Raw genomic sequence first — 19,283 nt, forward strand, 5'->3', positions numbered from 1 at the left:
AATGTTTAGGGGACTTTCTGTTTATTTATTTCACTAGGACTCCGCCTCTTATTTCAGTATGTTGGCATTTAATTGTTGGTGAATAGGGTTGTTACTGTGATTCTTTGTTTTAAAAGGGTATGAGTTGTGATGGAATTTTTAAGATTATATGGTTCACCTGGGACTACACAACAGTCACGCATAACAGGGTGTCTTTAACCACTGGAGCCCTCAAGGCCACAGTGTACATTAAGTCACTATCAGAGCATCTGCTGAAAGAGCATAATGTTGTCATTTCTCCACCAGGTCTTTGGAGAGGAAGCTACAGAGGCCTCTATTGGCTAAGTCCAGGACACTACCAAGCATCCCTCAGTCACCTACCGTGGCCAGGGTCCATCACAAAGACCTGATAGGTGAAAGTCCTCCTCACAGGAAGAGTTCGGCCAGCACCAGCCCCAGCCCCAGCCTACAACCCTGCACTCTGCCCCCTGCAGGTAAGAACATGCATTACTGGAAAGAACATGAGAAAAATGCGGTTTTATTTCTCACTGTTTCACTCGTTCTCTGTCGCTCTTTTACACACACACACACACACATAGATTGTTTGAATCTGCAGATGGCATTCCATAATATCAAAGAACCACCTTAAAGTGCAGCCACTCAGGGCTACAGTAAGCTCCTATATGCCACACAGCCAGGGGATCATTAACAGAAACAGAGCAGAATCTGGTCAACCTCCATGTTTTCCTCGTTCCTGTATCCATTTCTGAAACTGACCCATGGAAATCGTACTGACATCGCTTAAATTTCTCGGTATGCTCTTACCTAGTGGGTTACATGGAACGCTGTTGAAATACTTCTTGTAGCCAGTATGTTGTATTAAATAACATTGTGTAGCATACACATGGTTTCAGTATAAAAACTAGGGCTGCAACTAACAACTATTTTAATGATCGATTCATCTGTTGATTTTTAGTGGGATTAATTGACTAATTGGATATAAAATATATTCTGGGATTAAATGCAAGTGTTTTCTTTATATGAAAAAATAATTGTTTTTCCTCATCTTGCACCATGTTCTTTTTAAAACAACTTAAAACAGTAGTAATTAAATAAATATTAATGGTTTTATGAATTTGGGCTGGTCGGTAAAACAATATCAATATGTATCATGAACAAATGACGATATTGACCTTTGAGATACAATTTTGTAGTCACATTTTCTTGTCTTTTTCCATTTTCCTCAACCTATAATATTGCATAGCTTGAAACAACAAGTATAAAATGCAACCTGATAGCGATTGTAACAGCTATTTTGGAAAAATCGAGACTTGAGGACGAATAAATTACCATTGTCCCACATAAGATATGCTGCCTACAAGTGTATCCGACCGCAGTGTTTCGCCCATTGTCTGTGCTTAGCCACTGGTACATTGTCATTTTGGAGGGCTGAGGGGTGTCAACCAGTTGTTGCTGGTTAGATTAATCATATACATTGAAAATATAATACTCCACCATTAACTTGTAGCCTACACCAACTGTTTTCAGTACAGTTTTCCTAACATCATCTATATTTCAACGTGAGGGTTGAACTGGTGGCTCAAGTCACCCACATATTCTGGTTGTTTGCCTCATACAATTTTATGGCATGATTGAGAAATGTATTAATCACATTCGAGTCATGTGGAACTAATGCCATTTCAATTGACGACATAGCAATTATTTCACCCACATTTTCCCCAGAATAAATGGCTTTTAATAAGCATAAAGTGTGTAAAGTTAACTAAAACTTTACTGCACATGGCAGTCCCAGATATTATTAAAGACAGATACTGAAATGGTAAATTCTGAACCACACATACATTTACTGCACTTTCCCAACTAATCTCATTAATCCTAAATTATGTTCCAATGAAAGTACATGCACATCAAGGCATGAAGACCTGGATTGAGAAAGTGGGATGCCATTTATAAACTGTTTTATTATTTGGTGAGCATTATAAAATGTTTAATAATCATACATTTTTTGCCTGTTGTTCTTTAGAGATACAGGAAATGAGACCTGGCTGGAACTAGGTGTTCTGTTATGCCTTTATGTGTTGGTCCTATTCATAGAGTAAAGTATTCACTCAAGAGCGAGTGCCCGATTTGAACCCCAAAATTACAATTCAAATGCTATTTCATACCACCATGTACAACTGAATCACCCACCGTGGAACCAAAGGTCTCATCTGCTCGCGTTGGGGCACTTCAGTGGCAGAGTCCCAGCTGTGGTAATGCTGGTTAGCGTTTCTCAAGCCCTGGTCCGTGTACCAATGGAGGTTCGCTGAGGGATGCATGCTGGTCCGTGAAAGATCCTTCATGAAAAGTCCCACTGATTGCATTTTCCTTTTCGTCCCAAAACCAGAGTTACGTGTGTGTCTACAGTGATGTCCACTATTTGGCGGTTGTCGTCTGTTTTGATACTCACAAGCCCCGTGGGACACATCAAGAGTGACTGTGGCAAAATTGCAATTGAAAGCAATCCATGTCTTCTTTTTCACACTTAGTGATTACTGTATGTTTTTCAAGAAGTTCCCAGTGCCATTTTGATGCATTTTAGTGGCTACATACCATAGACCTCAATTATTTAGATTTCAGTTTGATATACCTACTTATTATTTAGGTATGTGTATTATGAAATGATTGTGTTTAATAATACATTATTATTATTATTATGTTCATTATAAATTATGCCTAAAAATCACGGCACAAGAGCGTTTGAGTAACTCTGATGTAGCCTACTACAATATGATTATAAATAATCATGTTCACATGTTCCGCAGCAAAATCTCATAAATGTATGTGACATGTATTATACACTGCAGACTATCAGATAGGCTACTATCTAATTAACGCATAATTGAAATGATTCAACCCTTGTTTAGCCACTATTTTCTTAAAAGCTAAACCTAACATGATGTTTGGCAATCAGTGCTGCAATTGTACCTGCTACATCACAAACATAAACAGTAGAATAAATGTATCCACAAGATATAGATAGGTGCAATGAGAGGAGCGGATTTTAAATTGCAGATACACTGAAGTAATATTAGTAATATTAGTAATATTTTCCAGACCTAAATTTTTTATTCTAATGTGATTGAATCTTTTAAATGGAAGGCAGTTTAGTTTAAACATTATAAGTATCTGTAGTATCAGTATATGAATTGCAAAAGGAAAATCAAATATGAGGATGCTTTCTCTTTTACAATAAGGACCTAGGGAGAACTTACTGGGAAGAGAAGAGAATTTATGTACAGTATGTTTTCACCTCTCTGTTTTGTCTATAATTGTTGTGGTAAATTTACTGCACAAAAGACAGTTAAGACTATTTTAACAATTGAATTCTTTTTTTTTAACAAGCTGAATTTTTTTTTTTGTTTCAGCTTAAATGTTTGCTTTGTAAAAAAAAAAAAAAGAAAGAAGAACGTAGGGCCCTGTGTATATCATGACATTCAAAATCGATATCAAATGATATGAGAAAGGTATTTCTGATATTGTTTTTGGCCATATCGCCCAGCCTTAGTATCCAGTGCAGACAGCTGTTACAGATGTTTTACCAAGCTGTTTTTTGAAAGGTGCTTTTCTAATCTACTTTGATTAATAATGAGCAATAATAAGAAAACTATCTGACCAATGAAAAATAGTATGCTAACACACCACTATTACGCTTCAATGTGTTGGAATTCACCCTGAATGGCAGTTAGGAAGAACATGGAAAGGTAAGACATTGCTGAGTCTTATGACAGGCAGCTTAAAAAAAAATCTCAATAGCCTGAAGTACACTGAACCAATTAGATACATTTCCCCAAAATGATGTTTTATGAAAAGCAACACTTTGTAAGCAAGCTTCACACGCCCATCAGTTTTTGTGGTGCTTCGGTGACCGTTACATTTACGCACAACTCAACAAGCATTTCGAAAAAATAGTTATGGCATGATGCCAAACTAATATTGAGCTTGATGAAAACAGACACTTGTTTTAGACTAGGTCACATGCTGAGCACCCCAGTCTCCATTGTTTTCAACTTTGTCTCATGTAGAACAAACAAATCGATAATTAAATCAGTTGCCAAATGTTTTTATTATTGACGTTATCAATTTTTACCTATTAATCTTTGCAGCCCTAATTAATAGATTATTGCTAGAATGTGCTTGTCATGAGCTGTCATTGCCAAGCTGAGGTGTGTTTACATGACCTTTCACAGTTTTGACTGTTGTTTAGCATCCAGTCAATACAAACGCTTCCAACAGTGGTGACATTATGAACTGCATGTTACTGCTTCAATGCACATAGGATTGTTTCAGATTTATCTCCAGACTAAGTTTAATAAATTCAGCCGGTGTTAGAGGAGTGTGCTAGTGGTGCTTCAGCAGAAATTCCTGGCAAAATAAATTGTGCCGGATTGAAATTAGCTGTAAGTTGGTATTGTTTTCTCTTTGACCTACAGCAACATGTGTATAATTGATGAAAACTTTCTATAAAACTGAAAACTGGACCCATGGCAAAAATGCAGAAAATTTAGTTTGGAACAAAAATAGTTTTCTCCTCTTTCAAAAAGGGTGCCGGTAAAATGTTTGCAGCCAGCCCTGGCCCCCCAAACCAAAATTTACCTAGAGCCCCCAAAAGGCTAGTGCCAGCCCTTGCCCCCCAAACCAACATTTACCTAGAGCCCCCAAAAGGCTAGGGCCAGCCCTCGCCCCCCAAACCAACATTTACCTAGAGCCCCCAAAATGCTAGGGACGGCCCTCGCCCCCCAAACCAACATTTACCTAGAGCCCCCAAAAGGCTAGGGACGGCCCTGGCCCCCCAAACCAAAATGTACCTAGAACCCCCAAAAGGTTAGGGCAGGCCCTGGGCCCCCATACCAAAATGTACCTAGAACCCCCAAAAGGCTAGGGCCGGCCCTGGGCCCCCAAACCAAAATATACCTAGAGCCCCCAAAAGGCTAGGGCCAGCCCTTGCCCCCCAAACCAACATTTACCTAGAGCCCCCAAAAGGCTAGGGCCAGCCCTCGCCCCCCAATCCAAAATTTACCTAGAGCCCCCAAAAGGCTAGGGACTGCCCTGGCCCCCCAAACCAAAATTTACCTAGAACCCCCAAAAGGTTAGGGCCGGCCCTGGGCCCCCAAACCAAAATTTACCTAAAACCCCCTAAAGGCTAGGGCCGGCCCTGGGCCCCCAAACCAAAATTTACCTAGAACCCCCAAAAGGCTAGGGCCGGCCCTAGGCCTAAGAGTCTCTATAAAAATACTCTTGAAGCATTCGGCATACCACACAGCAGGCTTTAAATGCATTTAAATGTAGCACTTTGGAAAAACAACCTGCTGTTTTCGAGTCCTCTCTAACACTCCCGCCAATGACGCACACTTGGCTCAAGCATCGCTTAACGGAAGCTGTTTCACATGCAAAACGGAGGGCTGAATCCTGACGGAAAGCTGCGGCTGCCGTGTCTATTAGGCATCCTACACAACGGAAGTCCGTCAGTCCAGAGGGGAGCCGGGGCTTAACGAAGCCGTCTGGCTCCTGTCAGATACGCGGTGAGACCTGTCGTTTTATCTCTTTCCCCTAGCACTTCTGTAGTCCCCCTGTGCCTTTGATATCTGATTCATATGTTACAAAGCACGCCCGCTGCCTAGACAGAGAGCATGTCTGACTGTCACAGATATATTCTGTTCTAATATCAAATGCCAATTTCCTTTTCCTGAGGCTCTCGACAGAATGGATGATTAGATGGATGATGACACGTGGAAGTTTAAAAGGCAAACACTGCAGAAAGAAGATACTGTTGACATCTTCTCTGTGGATGGACATTTCATTATTTTACAGTTTCTTTTCAAGTCTTATCTGCTGTTAACTAAGTAAGAGATGTTTGTATAGATAGTGCTGACCCAGCCTACTTTGAGAAGTTTGACCTAAAGACAAAAGATATATTCTACTTTAAGCAAGGTAGCTGGAAATGATGGATGAGTACCAAAATAACGCAGTTTGATATCGTTTTTTAATGTCGTTTCTAAATAGACAGTCAAAACTTTTGTCCTTTTCTATATTTATTTGTATTTCACTTTATTTTGACTGGCAACTTATAGCATTTGTTTTTTCCCCCAAATTTGCTGCACTGTCTGAGGTAAGACTCAAAACAAATCGACTCCAGCTTCCTACATTCCCGAGGCTTGTCTGTGAAATGATCGGCCATGCGTCACATACCCAGTCTCCCCGGCAGACCTGACAACTGTCAGCAGGCCGTCAGCAGGAGCGGAGGGGTCGCCAGGTCAGGGCGCCAGGGGCTGAGTGGGAGTTGCCTTGCGTCAGCCAGAGCCAGCAGCACGTCTCGCTCGACTCTCTGACTCACCTGACCCTCTCCCGGAGAAATACGTCCTCATAAAACAGAGCACACACCTCCGAGAGAGTAATTTCCCAGTCAATCCTAACAAAGGCTCTTGTGCGTACCATTGGGGAAGATCAAAGTGGCACATGATTGAAGACTACAGTGTGTATTTCAGCAGGGCTTTTCTCAAGTGCCAGCATCTTGGCAGTTCATAGGGAACAAGTTAACCTAGGATCCCTTTAGAAAACTCAGAGGGATGTTCAGTCTGTGCATTTTGACAGTTTGTTCATTGTTATTTAATAAAATATTTTCTCATGCAAAGGCAGGCAAGGCAGCAGTTGTGTCGATATTTTCTTAAAGGTAGCGACGTCTTTCAGAACCCGCTCCTAGGGCCTCTGTTTTCTGCCACCTGGTGCCAGTCAGCCTGCTGTGGCTGTCACTAGGAGCCACTGAACTGACTCGCTCACTCCCCCGCCCCCCCCCCCACTCTCTCCCCCGCTCTCTTCCCTGCCTTCCCCCTTTGTGACTTTGGCAAGAAGAAAGAAAACCCTGACTCTCAAGTTGAATGAAGAAGCGTAAGCATCTTGAGTGGAAAACTCCTCAAAAAGTTCCCAATGAAAAGAGAAATCGGCCCAGATAAACTCATTTCTGATTCCCACGCAGTAAACACTTCTCAATTGGGGAGAATACTTTGGAGAGTCTCTGTACTTTCTCTTTTTTTCTACAAGTTTTATTTTGGATATAACGGGCCTCAGGCAGTTCTGGGTGTGACAGGGTGTGTTTTAATAGGCGGGATGGGCTCATTGGCCAGGCTGAATTTTATCAACATTAGTAAGTCAGACCACGTAAATGTTGTATTTGTTTTGAGGATTTGCTTTAACTGAATGAAGGTTTACACCATAGAGGCCTTGCTTCCTGGTGACCCTGAGGTATTGTTTTTATGCAAAGGGAAAGAGAAGCTCAGTTTGGATGTATTCAGAGTACTGGAGATATGTAAAACATTCCTCGGGGCTCACAAAAATGTCAACTGAAGAATGTCGTCATTTTCCAACCAACACTTTTCTCCTGCTATGTTAATATTGGCCAATGCTTACACTTCAAATGTAAAATATTGAGCTTGGGTGGCCGTTTGGCCCCAAGTTACCTTACCATTGGCGTGTGTTACATTTGGAGGCACTTAACCATGCCAGTGTTGAAACCTGTTGAGATTGAAACTGTTTATCTGACGCTAGTTGCTGCTGTTTTTCATCTGATGTTTGTTTCTTATGCATCATGCACTGGCAGCATGTCAGAATGCATAATACCCAACAAGATCATGTTTCTGTCTGACATTGTGTTGCTGGTTAAAATCCCTGCCTCTATGTTTCTGTCTGACATTGTGGTGCTGGTGAATATCCCTGCCTCTATGTTTCTGTCTGACATTGTGGTGCTGGTGAATATCCCTGCCTCTATGTTTCTGTCTGACATTGTGGTGCTGGTGAAAATCCCTGCCTCTATGTTTCTGTCTGACATTGTGGTGCTGGTGAATATCCCTGCCTCTATGTTTCTGTCTGACATTGTGGTGCTGGTGAAAATCCCTGCCTCTATGTTTCTGTCTGACATTGTGTTGCTGGTTAAAATCTCTACCTCTATGTTTCTGTCTGACATTGTGGTGCTGGTGAAAATCCCTGCCTCTATGTTTCTGTCTGACATTGTGGTGCTGGTGAATATCCCTGCCTCTATGTTTCTGTCTGACATTGTGGTGCTGGTGAAAATCCCTGCCTCTATGTTTCTGTCTGACATTGTGTTGCTGGTTTAAATCCCTACCTCTATGTTTCTGTCTGACATTGTGGTGCTGGTGAAAATCCCTGCCTCTATGTTTCTCTGTCTGACATTGTGCTGCTGGTTAAAATCCTTTCTTCTTATTCCCACAGCCTGGAGCAGCGATTGTGTTACTCCCCACTTCAGTGTGCAAAGGCCTTATCATTCCAGGCCAGATCTCACTCTCTAAGCCTCTGCAGATCTCCGTCGGTTCACTGGAGCCACGGAGCCAGTCTATCCTGTACTGGGGGAGATCTCACGGCACCACTGGTTAATAATACAGACACCCAATGGTCATGCATAGGTAGACGGATTGCTATGAAATATCTTACCCTAGTCTACGACCAATGGCTTCAGAATGGTATTACTCCCTGGTACAACATAATAGATTTGTTCAATAGGTGGATCTCAGGCGAGTTCCTAACCCAGAACACAGCCCTCGAGCTGATAGACCCGAACCCAGCGAGTCCGGACTTAGGTTTTAGGGCCCGTGCTTTATAGAATGTTATTAGTATTCGGCCCAGTGCTTTGTATGTCGTACTTTCACAGCCGTGTTTTTTCACGTACAACGGTTATTGATGATAAGTTACGTTAAAATTTAGGTTTGTTGCAGCGCCAGGAATATGTGGTTCTACTTCATACCTTTCAAAGAGTCACTAAGGTTGAAGTATGGATTTTATCCCACACAGTCTTCATTCTGGAGTGCAAATAACTACAAAGTCAAGCTGGTGACGTGACAGCGTGGGAGGACGTGCCTCCACGGTTCACGTCTTTCGTTTCATCTCGGAAAGTTAGTTCAGCTGCACCGCGCAACTTGACTGCTTCGCTGCGCTCGTTTTCCAGATATTATCTCCCTGTGTCCCGGTCGGTTGGGCTAAACTCTGCCGGTCTGGTGTGTGCCGTAGGTCTGTCACCACCATCGTCTGCCCCAACGCAGGAAAGACAGGGCCTGTTTGACGCAACTCCTGCTGTTTTTCCGCCCAGGATTCCTGGCCGTGGCCCTGCTGAAATGTTAGGTTAGTCTGTCGCCAAGTGCCTGTGTCTTCTGGGACAGATCGGTTTGGCCACACAGGACTGTGTTCGGAGTCGTGGAAATAACACAACCTGCAAGAGCTTCAAAACGACATCCCCCTGAGACACCTAAAAATGGGAAAATCTTAAACATTAAATGCCTTACTGAACAGAGGGAAGACAGATTGCACTGAAACAGTAATGGGCCGAAATCGAAGCATCTTAGATCGCCAAACCACACACTACCACCTATGACGCTTTCCATCTGTTCTCTAACCCAAACGTCCCAGTACAGTGAGAAAATACGTGGACAGGGTTCAGCGTAAACCCACAAGGTTCCCTACGGTCGGCCGAACTCCTCGCTTGGGCCACGCAACATCTGGCCTCCCTACAAGGCCACCCGTCTCCCAGGGAAGGAGAATGAGTTGGTGTCGACCATTTTTATGCAGTGGGACTTCCAAGACATTTCCAATATTATGACAAGGTGAAATAAATCAACATTAATATTGGTTTGCAGAGGTGTTTTTCGGTCCTTTGGTTACATTGGTTCCCCGTCTCTCTAGCTCTGTCCTCTCTCCGCTCTCTTTCTCGTTCACTGTGCCTGTTATGATGTGTTTCTTCACTCTAGCATTAATCCTGCCGACATACCAACTTACCACTTCCATCCCTGAAATGTTGTCTACTTTAGCCCATCAGAAAAATTGAGTGCTTACTTTTTAAGACCTCTGACTTCATATTTTATATATTTCTTTTATTTGCCATCTCCGGCTCCCGTATGAAATTGAGAGCGACGTGAGTCTTGCGCTGCATTTGTTACCTAGCAACTGGTGTCATCGGCCGTGGAGCGGGCACACCTCTGCTTGAGTGTGGAGCGCCACACATTCTTTGTACAAGTTAAGAACCGGCCTCTCTATTCAGCATTAATTACTGTCCCCTTTTTCACCACCAGGCTGGTATTCATTAGGCCTATCACCATAAGCCCCTTTCCATACCATGGCGTCAGAGGGTGAATGCATTAAGGCTGTGGTTCAGAGAAAATGTTAATAGCCCTGAGACTGAGTCCAAAAAGCAGCGCCCGCGGAGAGTGGTACAAGGCTCACTAGGGCAAAGTGGTCTTAAGCTGATTGTGGAGATAGTGACTGATACGAAGTTTGGAGTCCCAACATCCCCCGGATGACGGACATTCCAGGAGTCTCTCTCCTGCTTATCCATGTCTACGTGCCCTGTTACCATCTCTCCATTCAGCTGGATGAAAAAGAATGAACCGCCCAGACCCAGCATTCGTAAGCCTGTTGTGAATAAATCTCTCGCCCTGAAGGATTTTATCAGCTTGTTCGCCTTGTGGTCAGGAAATCCAGCCCCCCCCCCCCCCCCCCCCCCCCCCCGTCTGCTTGAACAGCCCTGTGTGATTTGGAAAAAGTCAATTACAGCAGTCGGCAGCTGAATTGATTAGGACATCAAGCTTTGTCTATTGGATCTCATTCAAACAGTAGACCTAAGTGGAAGAGACGGTTTGAACTGGGCCCGTGTAGACGTGAACAACGTCCCCCGACAGTTAGACAGCAACCTTTGATTCCAGTGGACTTACCTCCTATGTGGCATCGTGTCAGCGCTAGTCAGATTTTAAGCGCTGATGTTTGATGTTGATGTCAGCTGGATGTTGCCTTTTTTCAGGAGCCATTACCACGGCCTGTTCGATTCTGACAGGGGATATTGGTCCGCTGCGTGTGAATGACATGATGAAACCGTGTCAGACACCAGTACCGTCCTCTAAGTTCACTGAATATTTATTTATGGATTTCTTTATTTTGTAGTAAACATTTGAAGTTATCGCAGGACAGATGGGGAGATGAAAAACAAATGTACTGAATTACTGTTGTCTATCTATATTACTAACATTTCCAAAGCAGTTTTTATTCTAAACTTTTTCTATCCTCATTTCATTTTGGCCAGCTAGTGCGCTGCGAGATTAGGCAACCCGGTCCAGCATTCCTGCCAAATGTCCGGACTGTGCTGAGACAATTCACAGCACATACCGTTCTGGGCACCGTCGCTATGCCGTGATCCAGCAGTACACCATACCCAGAAATGGCCTTTATTGATCTGGACTGGACCCTTAATACAGGACATACCAAAGCAAATTCTTGAATTAGTCCAATAACTCTGGAGGGCACTGTACATTTTCTGAAAATAAAAGACGCAGGCTAGGGTTGTCCAGTTGTCTAAGGTGCTGCATCCAGTGCATATGCTGTGCTGCACTGTGGGTTTGAATCTGGCCTAATGCTCTTTCAACAAAAAACGTTTTCTTTTATTTACCACATTCCTTTATAATAAGGCATGACATGCTTCAAAAACAATATCTTCAAAAATACTCCAAAAAATATATATATATATTTATCACAGTGGTTCATCACAGTTGAAAACCCACACTCATGATGACTTAAGTAGCTGTGCCGATGGGGAGAGGAGACTCACCCTCAGACATACTTGAACAGTGATTTAGTTTTCTGGAAACCCCCCGCCGCTGCAAGTGTCACCCTCTGTCAACTGATGTACAGTTTACTGACATTTAGGAGAAAGTTTATTGACATTTACCACTGCCTCTTTCTCACCCCCACCCGCTTTCAGGAGAGCTGTGGCGCCTGGAAGACGACGGTGACGGTGAGGAGGAGACAGGGCGTCTGTGCGCCGCCGCTCGCCCGCGCTCCCAGTCGCCCTTCTCCCACTTCCGCACCCGCTCCGCCTACATGCGCAAGAGCGCCTCCGTGGACGACCAACTGGATATGGTGGATTGTCGCTCCTCTGCGCCCCCTGGAGGAAAAGGCAGCCGTGGCGGAAAGGGGAAGCTCAAGAGGAAATTTGTGAGTGCCCCACTTTCCTGTCTGTCATCCTGAAAAGCACACAACACCACGCAACTACCACGCAACTACCACGCAACTACCACGCAACTATTACGCAACTATCACGCAATGTTGCCTGAGAATTGGCTCCACGTTATGTCTGCTGTTGTAACAGTCACCTCAGTTTAGAATACAGTGGGAGAAAATAATAAATATATGTCTTTCAAAATTATTATTTTTCTTGCACTTGCGGAGTTGTTTAACTCACACGCAAACATATCGGTTGACCCGTTTTGCTTGGATCAAAATAAAAACGTGATTTCATGAAACATTCTGCGACTAGCAACTGACCTCGAGTCTACAGCACAACATTTGGCGGACAATAACACTTACGGGGCCACTCGACTGTCTGAGTTGCTGATTGTAAGAGCTCTTTTTTTCTCAGACTTGTCCATCTACCGGTATACCGTTTGCATTCATGGCAGTCTGTTCCGCTTTACACAAAGCATGTTTCAGCTGACTCTACCCTGACATTTCAATAGCAGCCATATGCCCTCCAAATGACTTGGCACTCTGTGATCACTCCCAGGCAGTCATTATCCTTCCTATCGCCCTCTCCACCTTGTGGCTTGGTTCCTACCTGCCCAATGGTGAATAGTCTCAGTTCTGCGACATTGTCACTAACCTATTGCGCCAGTCGATCATTTGTTCTTCCGAGCTGACACTTTTAACCAAATTAACCTAATATCAAACTCTTACCAGCAAAGATGACCTCCTTACCCGTCATGCACAAAACCTTTCACGAAAAGACAGATTTAAGAAGGGGATGCTGGCTGTTCAGTATGAGGATGGCCTCCACTGTCTCCTCCCCCAGGCTTTTCAGGACCATTACCTGAGGCATAAGGAGAGAGGAGTTGGGTTGTGCTCATTAAAGTTTGAAGTGTCCCTTATTGTTTCCCGGTCATGAGATCTGGTTAAAGGATCCCTCATTACATGACCAGGCTTTGTAATTGGTTCTCAGATATCCTAAATAGAACATGATGCCACCATTGAAGAGTCAGAGGGGGACCTTCGCTAGGAGCCGGTCTGGGGGTGTCGCGTGCCTGTGTGTCGCTAATGTCTTTCTAAGTCAAACCACGCAAGGTTTCAGAGGTCAGCTCGTCAGGTAATTGGGTATGCATGGGGCCCGCCAACAGATTGTTGTGCTGGATTTACAGAAAATATATCTTTGAGTGACCTACACAAGATTGGAAAGACTATTCAGAGGACACATTTGGAGGTGAATGATCCCTGGTGCAGTGAAGGGGCTTGTCGGACAGTTACAAGGATGACAGTTCGGGCTGTTGCTACGTTCAGAAGCATGCGGTAGACGTAACGTCGATTGTGATGATTGATCGATTTAAGATCTTCTCAGTTCGCTCCTTCAACACTTTGAGGAGATGTGGACTGCTCTGGACCTGTTGAGGTGTCGTCTGTGTTTAGGGGTAAGATTTAAACTTTTCATATTCGTGAATTTTTTCATAGCTTGGTGTTTCTATTGGTTATTTTAATCTGGCGAATGAGGGTTGACCGAGGGTTCTACAAGTTGTATCAATGCTTTGCGAGTTTTGTCTCCTTGTGGAAAGTGATTTATATTGTCTCATTCACGTCCCAGTATCTCATTCAGAATGTCAATCTTCTCCAAAAGTGACTGCATGTTCAGACAAACAAAAGGGGCCATCTTGGTTACATAATACAGACTAAGTAGTAATAATGTCTGTCTGTTCTGGCTGCTCTTCCTTTTTTTAAGCTTGTCAAAATAACAGCAACAAAACAACAACAGCCCGCTGCAATCATTATCCCGCAGTCAATCATCTTTACACTCCATCCCAGTCGGTTTGAGAAAACAAGTTTTCACAAAGACAAGTAAATTGACACATCAGCGAGGAGAAAGTATGTGAATGGGGACCATTTTATTTTGTAGAGGTGTGTGTGTGTTTGGTGCACATGTGTGTACTGCAGTCCATTAGTATGTACAGGAGCAGCTGTCTGCCAAAAATGACAACGGCTGATTAGTCGCTTAATATATATTTTTGCCTGGTTGTTTATTTTATCTCTAATTACATCAATTAGGACTGACGACAGCATAGTAATTGGTTAGCGCGTGTGTGTGTGTGTCTGAATTCTTTTTGAAACTAAGTGCGTTTGATACAGACAAAAAAGGCAATTTTAGGCATGGAGTTAGGATGACAATTTGGGTTATGGTTAATATCAGGGTTAGGCTAAGGTGATAGGGGTTTGGTTTAAGAATAGAAGTTGAGGTCAGGTTAAGATGTAGGAATAGGGATTTGGGGGTTGGGGTTAGGTTTAGAAATAAGATACGTTTTTTTAGTTAGGTTTAAGGAAAATCTTTTTTTAAGGTAATCAATTGTTTGCTTAGTGATAACGTGTGTTTTGGTTTGCATTACCGGTCAGGTTTAGGGTTAGGGCTAGGTAAATTCAGGCATAAATGTTAGGTTATTGAGATTAAGGTTAGGTTTAGGTCTACAGTATGGTTTAGGGTTGTGATTAGGATAAATAAATGTTTGATTTTTGAAGGGCAATCAACTTCGTTGTCCCCATTAAAAGAGCTCAGTAAAATGTTTGTGTTTTATATTGGAGATTTCAAGGATGTGATACTGCAACATTTTTCTTAAATGTCACCGTTGAGTATCACTGTCAGAACTTTTCAAAACCGTAAGAGTTTGTCAACCATTTTCAAACAACCGTATTAAACACAAACCTCTAATGTCCCTTTATTTACACACTTCTTACGGCCACAGTCAGGCACTGTCAGCTTCTTGAAGCAATTTTATATGACTGTTTGTTCAAAACAAGCCCTCTTATCCCTGACCAAAAAAATCACGTTTCCAACAGCCTTGCGTTACTTAAGTATATTCATACTGGTACTGCTGGACTCGCAGCCTCTGGAGACCATAGATTTTTTTTTATGCGTCAGAGTTTTGGTCTTATTTCAGCTGTGAAACCCAATCACTGAGAGGCAGACTTGCTTAACAAACTGGATGTTGTAACTATATGTGACCATTTTGTGGAGAATGTAGATATTGTGGAGGATGTAGATGTTGTGGAGAGACCAAGAATTGGACATCCCTCCAAAATGTATGAAAAGACGAGAAGAACTGCCACCTTAACGTGGTGGAGGGGTTTGAGTACCCGAGTGACCCTAGGAGCTATGTTGTCTGGGGCTATATGCCCCTGGTAGGGTCTTCCAAGGCAAACAGGTCCTAGGCGACGGGTCAGACTAAGAGCGGTTCAAAACACCCCTTAATGATGAAAAATTATTTGAGTTCCGTGACGTCGCCCGGTATGACGCAGCCGGGGCCCCACCCTGGAGCCAGGCCCGGGGTTGGGGCTCGCACGCGAGCGCCTGGTGGCCGGGCCTTTCCCCATGGGGCCAGGCCGGGCATAGCCCGAAGGGGTCGGTGCGTAGAGGATCGGGCGGCAGTCGAAGGCAGGGGCCTAGGCAACCCGATCCCTGGACACGGAAACTAGCTCTAGGGACGTGGAACGTCACCTTGCTGGCGGGGAAGGAGCCTGAGATAGTGCGTGAGGTTGAGAGGTTCCGACTGGAGGTAGTCGGGATCACCTCTACGCACGGCTTGGGCTCTGGAACCACACTCCTTGAGAGAGGATGGACTCTTCAACACTCTGGAGTTGCCCATGGTGAGAGGCGGCGGGCTGGTGTGGGTTTGCTTATAGCTCCCCAGCTCTGCCGCCATGTGTTGGAGTTTACCCCGGTGAACGAGAGGGTCGTTTCCCTGCGCCTTCGGGTCGGGGATAGGTCTCTCACTGTTGTTTGTGCCTATGGGCCGAACGGCAGTGCAGAGTACCCGACCTTCTTGGAGTCTCTGGGAGGGGTGCTGGAAAGTGCTCCAACTGGGGACTCTATCGTTCTACTGGGGGACTTCAACGCCCACGTGGGCAACGACAGTGACACCTGGAGGGGTGTGATTGGGAGGAACGGCCCCCCTGATCTGAACCCGAGTGGTGTTCAGTTATTGGACTTCTGTGCTAGTCACAGTTTGTCCATAACGAACACCATGTTCAAGCATAAGGGTGTCCATCAGTGCACATGGCACCAGGACACCCTAGGCCGCAGGTCGATGATCGACTTTGTTGTCGTTTCATCTGACCTGCGGCCGTATGTCTTGGACACTCGGGTGAAGAGAGGGGCGGAGCTGTCAACTGATCACCACCTGGTGGTGAGTTGGATCCGATGGCGGGGGAGGAAGCTGGACAGACTCGGCAGGCCCAAGCGTACGGTAAGGGTCTGCTGGGAACGTCTGGCCGAGTCTCCTGTCAGAGAGATCTTTAACTCCCACCTCCGACAGAGCTTCGACTGGATCCCGAGGGAGGCTGGAGATATTGAGTCCGAGTGGACCATGTTCTCCCCCGCCATTGTCGAAGCGGCCGTTCGGAGCTGTGGACGTAAGGTCTCCGGTGCCTGTCGAGGCGGCAATCCCCGAACCCGGTGGTGGACACCGGAAGTAAGGGATGCCGTCAAGCTGAAGAAGGAGTCCTATCAGGCCTGGTTGGCTTGTGGGACTCCTGAGGCAGCTGACGGGTACCGACAGGCCAAGCGGACTGCAGCCCGGGTGGTTGTGGAGGCAAAAACTCGGGCCTGGGAGGAGTTCGGTGAGGCCATGGAGAAGGACTATCGGCTGGCCTCGAAGAGATTCTGGCAAACCGTCCGGCGCCTCAGGAGAGGGAAACAGTGCCCTACTAACGCTGTTTACAGTAGAGGTGGGCAGCTGTTGACCTCAACTGGGGATGTCGTCGGGCGGTGGAAGGAGTACTTCGAGGATCTCCTCAATCCCGCCGTCACATCTTCCATTGAGGAAGCAGAGGATGAGGGCTCAGAGGTGGACTCGTCCATCACCCGGGCTGAAGTCACTGAGGTGGTCAAGAAACTCCTCGGTGGCAAGGCACCGGGGGTGGATGAGATCCGCCCTGAGCACCTCAAGTCTCTGGATGTTGTGGGGCTGTCTTGGTTGACACGCCTGTGCAACATCGCGTGGCGGTCGGGGACAGTGCCTTTGGGATGGCAGACCGGGGTGGTGGTCCCTCTTTTTAAGAAGGGGGACCGGAGGGTGTGTTCAAACTACAGGGGGATCACACTTCTCAGCCTCCCCGGAAAAGTCTATGCCAGGGTTCTGGAGAGGAGAATACGGCCGATAGTAGAACCTCGGATTCAGGAGGAACAGTCTGGTTTTCGTCCGGGCCGTGGAACACTGGACCAGCTCTATACCCTCTACGGGGTGTTGGAGGGTTCATGGGAGTTTGCCCAACCAATCCACATGTGTTTTGTGGATTTGGAGAAGGCATTCCACTGTGTCCCTCGCGGCATCCTGTGGAGAGTGCTTCGGGAATATGGGGTCCTGGGTCCTTTGCTAAGGGCTGTCAGGTCCCTGTACGACCGAAGCAGGAGCTTGGTCCGCATTGCCGGCAGTAAGTCAGACTTGTTCCCAGTGCATGTTGGACTCCGGCAGGGCTGCCCTTTGTCACCGGTTCTGTTCATAATTTTTATGGACAGAATTTCTAGGCGCAGCCAGGGGCCGGAGGGTGTCAGGTTTGGGGACCACACGATTTCGTCTCTGCTCTTTGCGGATGATGTTGTCGTGTTGGCCTCTTCAAACCAGGACCTTCAGCATGCGCTGGGACGGTTTGCAGCCGAGTGTGAAGCGGTGGGGATGAGAATCAGTACCTCCAAATCCGAGGCCATGGTCCTCAGTCGGAAAAGGGTGGCTTGCTCACTTCAGGTTGGTGGAGAGTGCCTGCCTCAAGTGGAGGAGTGTAAGTATCTAGGGGTCTTGTTCACGAGTGAGGGAAGGATGGAACGGGAGATTGACAGACGGATCGGTAATGCGGTCGATGTATCGGTCTGTCGTGGTGAAGAAAGAGCTGAGCCGCAAGGCGAAGCTCTCGATTTACCGGTCAATCTACGTTCCTACTCTCACCTATGGTCATGAGCTTTGGGTCATGACCGAAAGGACAAGATCCCGGATACAGGAGGCCGAAATGAGCTTTCTCCGCAGGGTGGCTGGGCGTTCCCTTAGAGATAGGGTGAGAAGCTCGGTCACCCGGGAGGAGCTCAGAGTAGAGCCGCTGCTCCTCCACATCGAGAGGGGTCAGCTGAGGGGGCTTGGGCATCTGTTTCGGATGCCTCCGGAACGCCTTCCTGGGAAGGTGTTCCGGTCCCGTCCCACCGGGAGGAGACCCCGGGGAAGACCTAGGACACGCTGGAGGGACTATGTCTCCCGGCTGGCCTGGGAACGCCTCGGTGTCCCCCCGGAAGAGCTGGAGGAAGTGTCTGGGGAGAGGGAAGTCTGGGCATCTCTGCTTAGACTGCTGCCCCCACGACCCGGCCCCGGATGAAGCGGAAGAAGATGTATGTATGTATGTATGTATGTAAGACGAGAAGAAAACTGGTCAGGGAGGCTTCCAAGAGGCCTACAGCAACATTAAAGGAACCGTAGGAATTTCTGGCAAGTACTGGCTGTGTGCTACATGTGACAACAATCTCCTGTATTCTTCATATGAATGGGCTATGGGATAGGGTGGCAAAACATCCAAGCCAGGCTGAAGTTTGCAAAAACAAACACCAAGTCTCCCAAAAGCATGTGGGAAAATGTGTTATGGTCTGAACTTTTTGGCAATAATTCCAAAAGGTATGTTTAGTGCAAAAACAAGACTGCACATCACCCAAAGAACATCATACCCACAGTGAAGCATGGTGGTGGCAGCATTATGCTTTGGGGCTGTTTTGCTGCAGCTGGAACCGGAGCCTTAGTCAGGGTGGAGGGAATTGTGAACGGTTCCAAATACCAGGCAATTTTGGCACAAAACTTTCAGGCGTCCGTTAGACAGCTGAAGATGAAGTTCACCTTTCAGCATGACAATGACTCAAAGCACACATCCAAAGCCACAAAAGCATTAACATTTTGGAATGGCCTAGCCAGAGCCCAGACCTGAATCTAATTGAACATATGTGGGGTGATCTGAAGAGGGCTGTGCACAGGAGAGCGCTTTTGCAAAGATAGAGTGGGCAAATATGCCACGTCAAGATGTGCAATGCTAATAGACTCCTACCCAAAAAGTGCTGAAATAAAATCAAAAGATGCTTCAACAAAGAGGGTGTGGATGTTGTGGAGGGTGTAGATGTTGTGGAGGGTTTGGATGTTGTGGAGGGTGTAGATGTTGTGGAGGGTTTGCATATTGTGGAGGGTTTGGATGTTGTGGAGGGT

General features: G+C 45.8%; 1 protein-coding gene across 3 annotated transcripts in view; it reads left to right on the forward strand.

Annotated features, from left to right (window-relative positions):
* The window catches only part of LOC105031631 (ankyrin repeat and fibronectin type-III domain-containing protein 1), a 204,176-nt gene that overhangs the window by 40,357 nt on the left and 144,536 nt on the right, over positions 1-19,283 (forward strand). For all 3 annotated transcript variants that reach the window (XM_020046506.2, XM_020046505.2, XM_013133847.2), the window contains 2 exons: positions 286-473; positions 11,789-12,021. In XM_020046506.2, the coding sequence (XP_019902065.2) occupies positions 286-473; positions 11,789-12,021 (421 nt within the window). The remainder of the gene's footprint in view (positions 1-285; positions 474-11,788; positions 12,022-19,283) is intronic.

Source organism: Esox lucius, chromosome 5 (genome assembly GCF_011004845.1).
Source record: "Esox lucius isolate fEsoLuc1 chromosome 5, fEsoLuc1.pri, whole genome shotgun sequence".
NCBI lineage: Eukaryota > Metazoa > Chordata > Actinopteri > Esociformes > Esocidae > Esox > Esox lucius.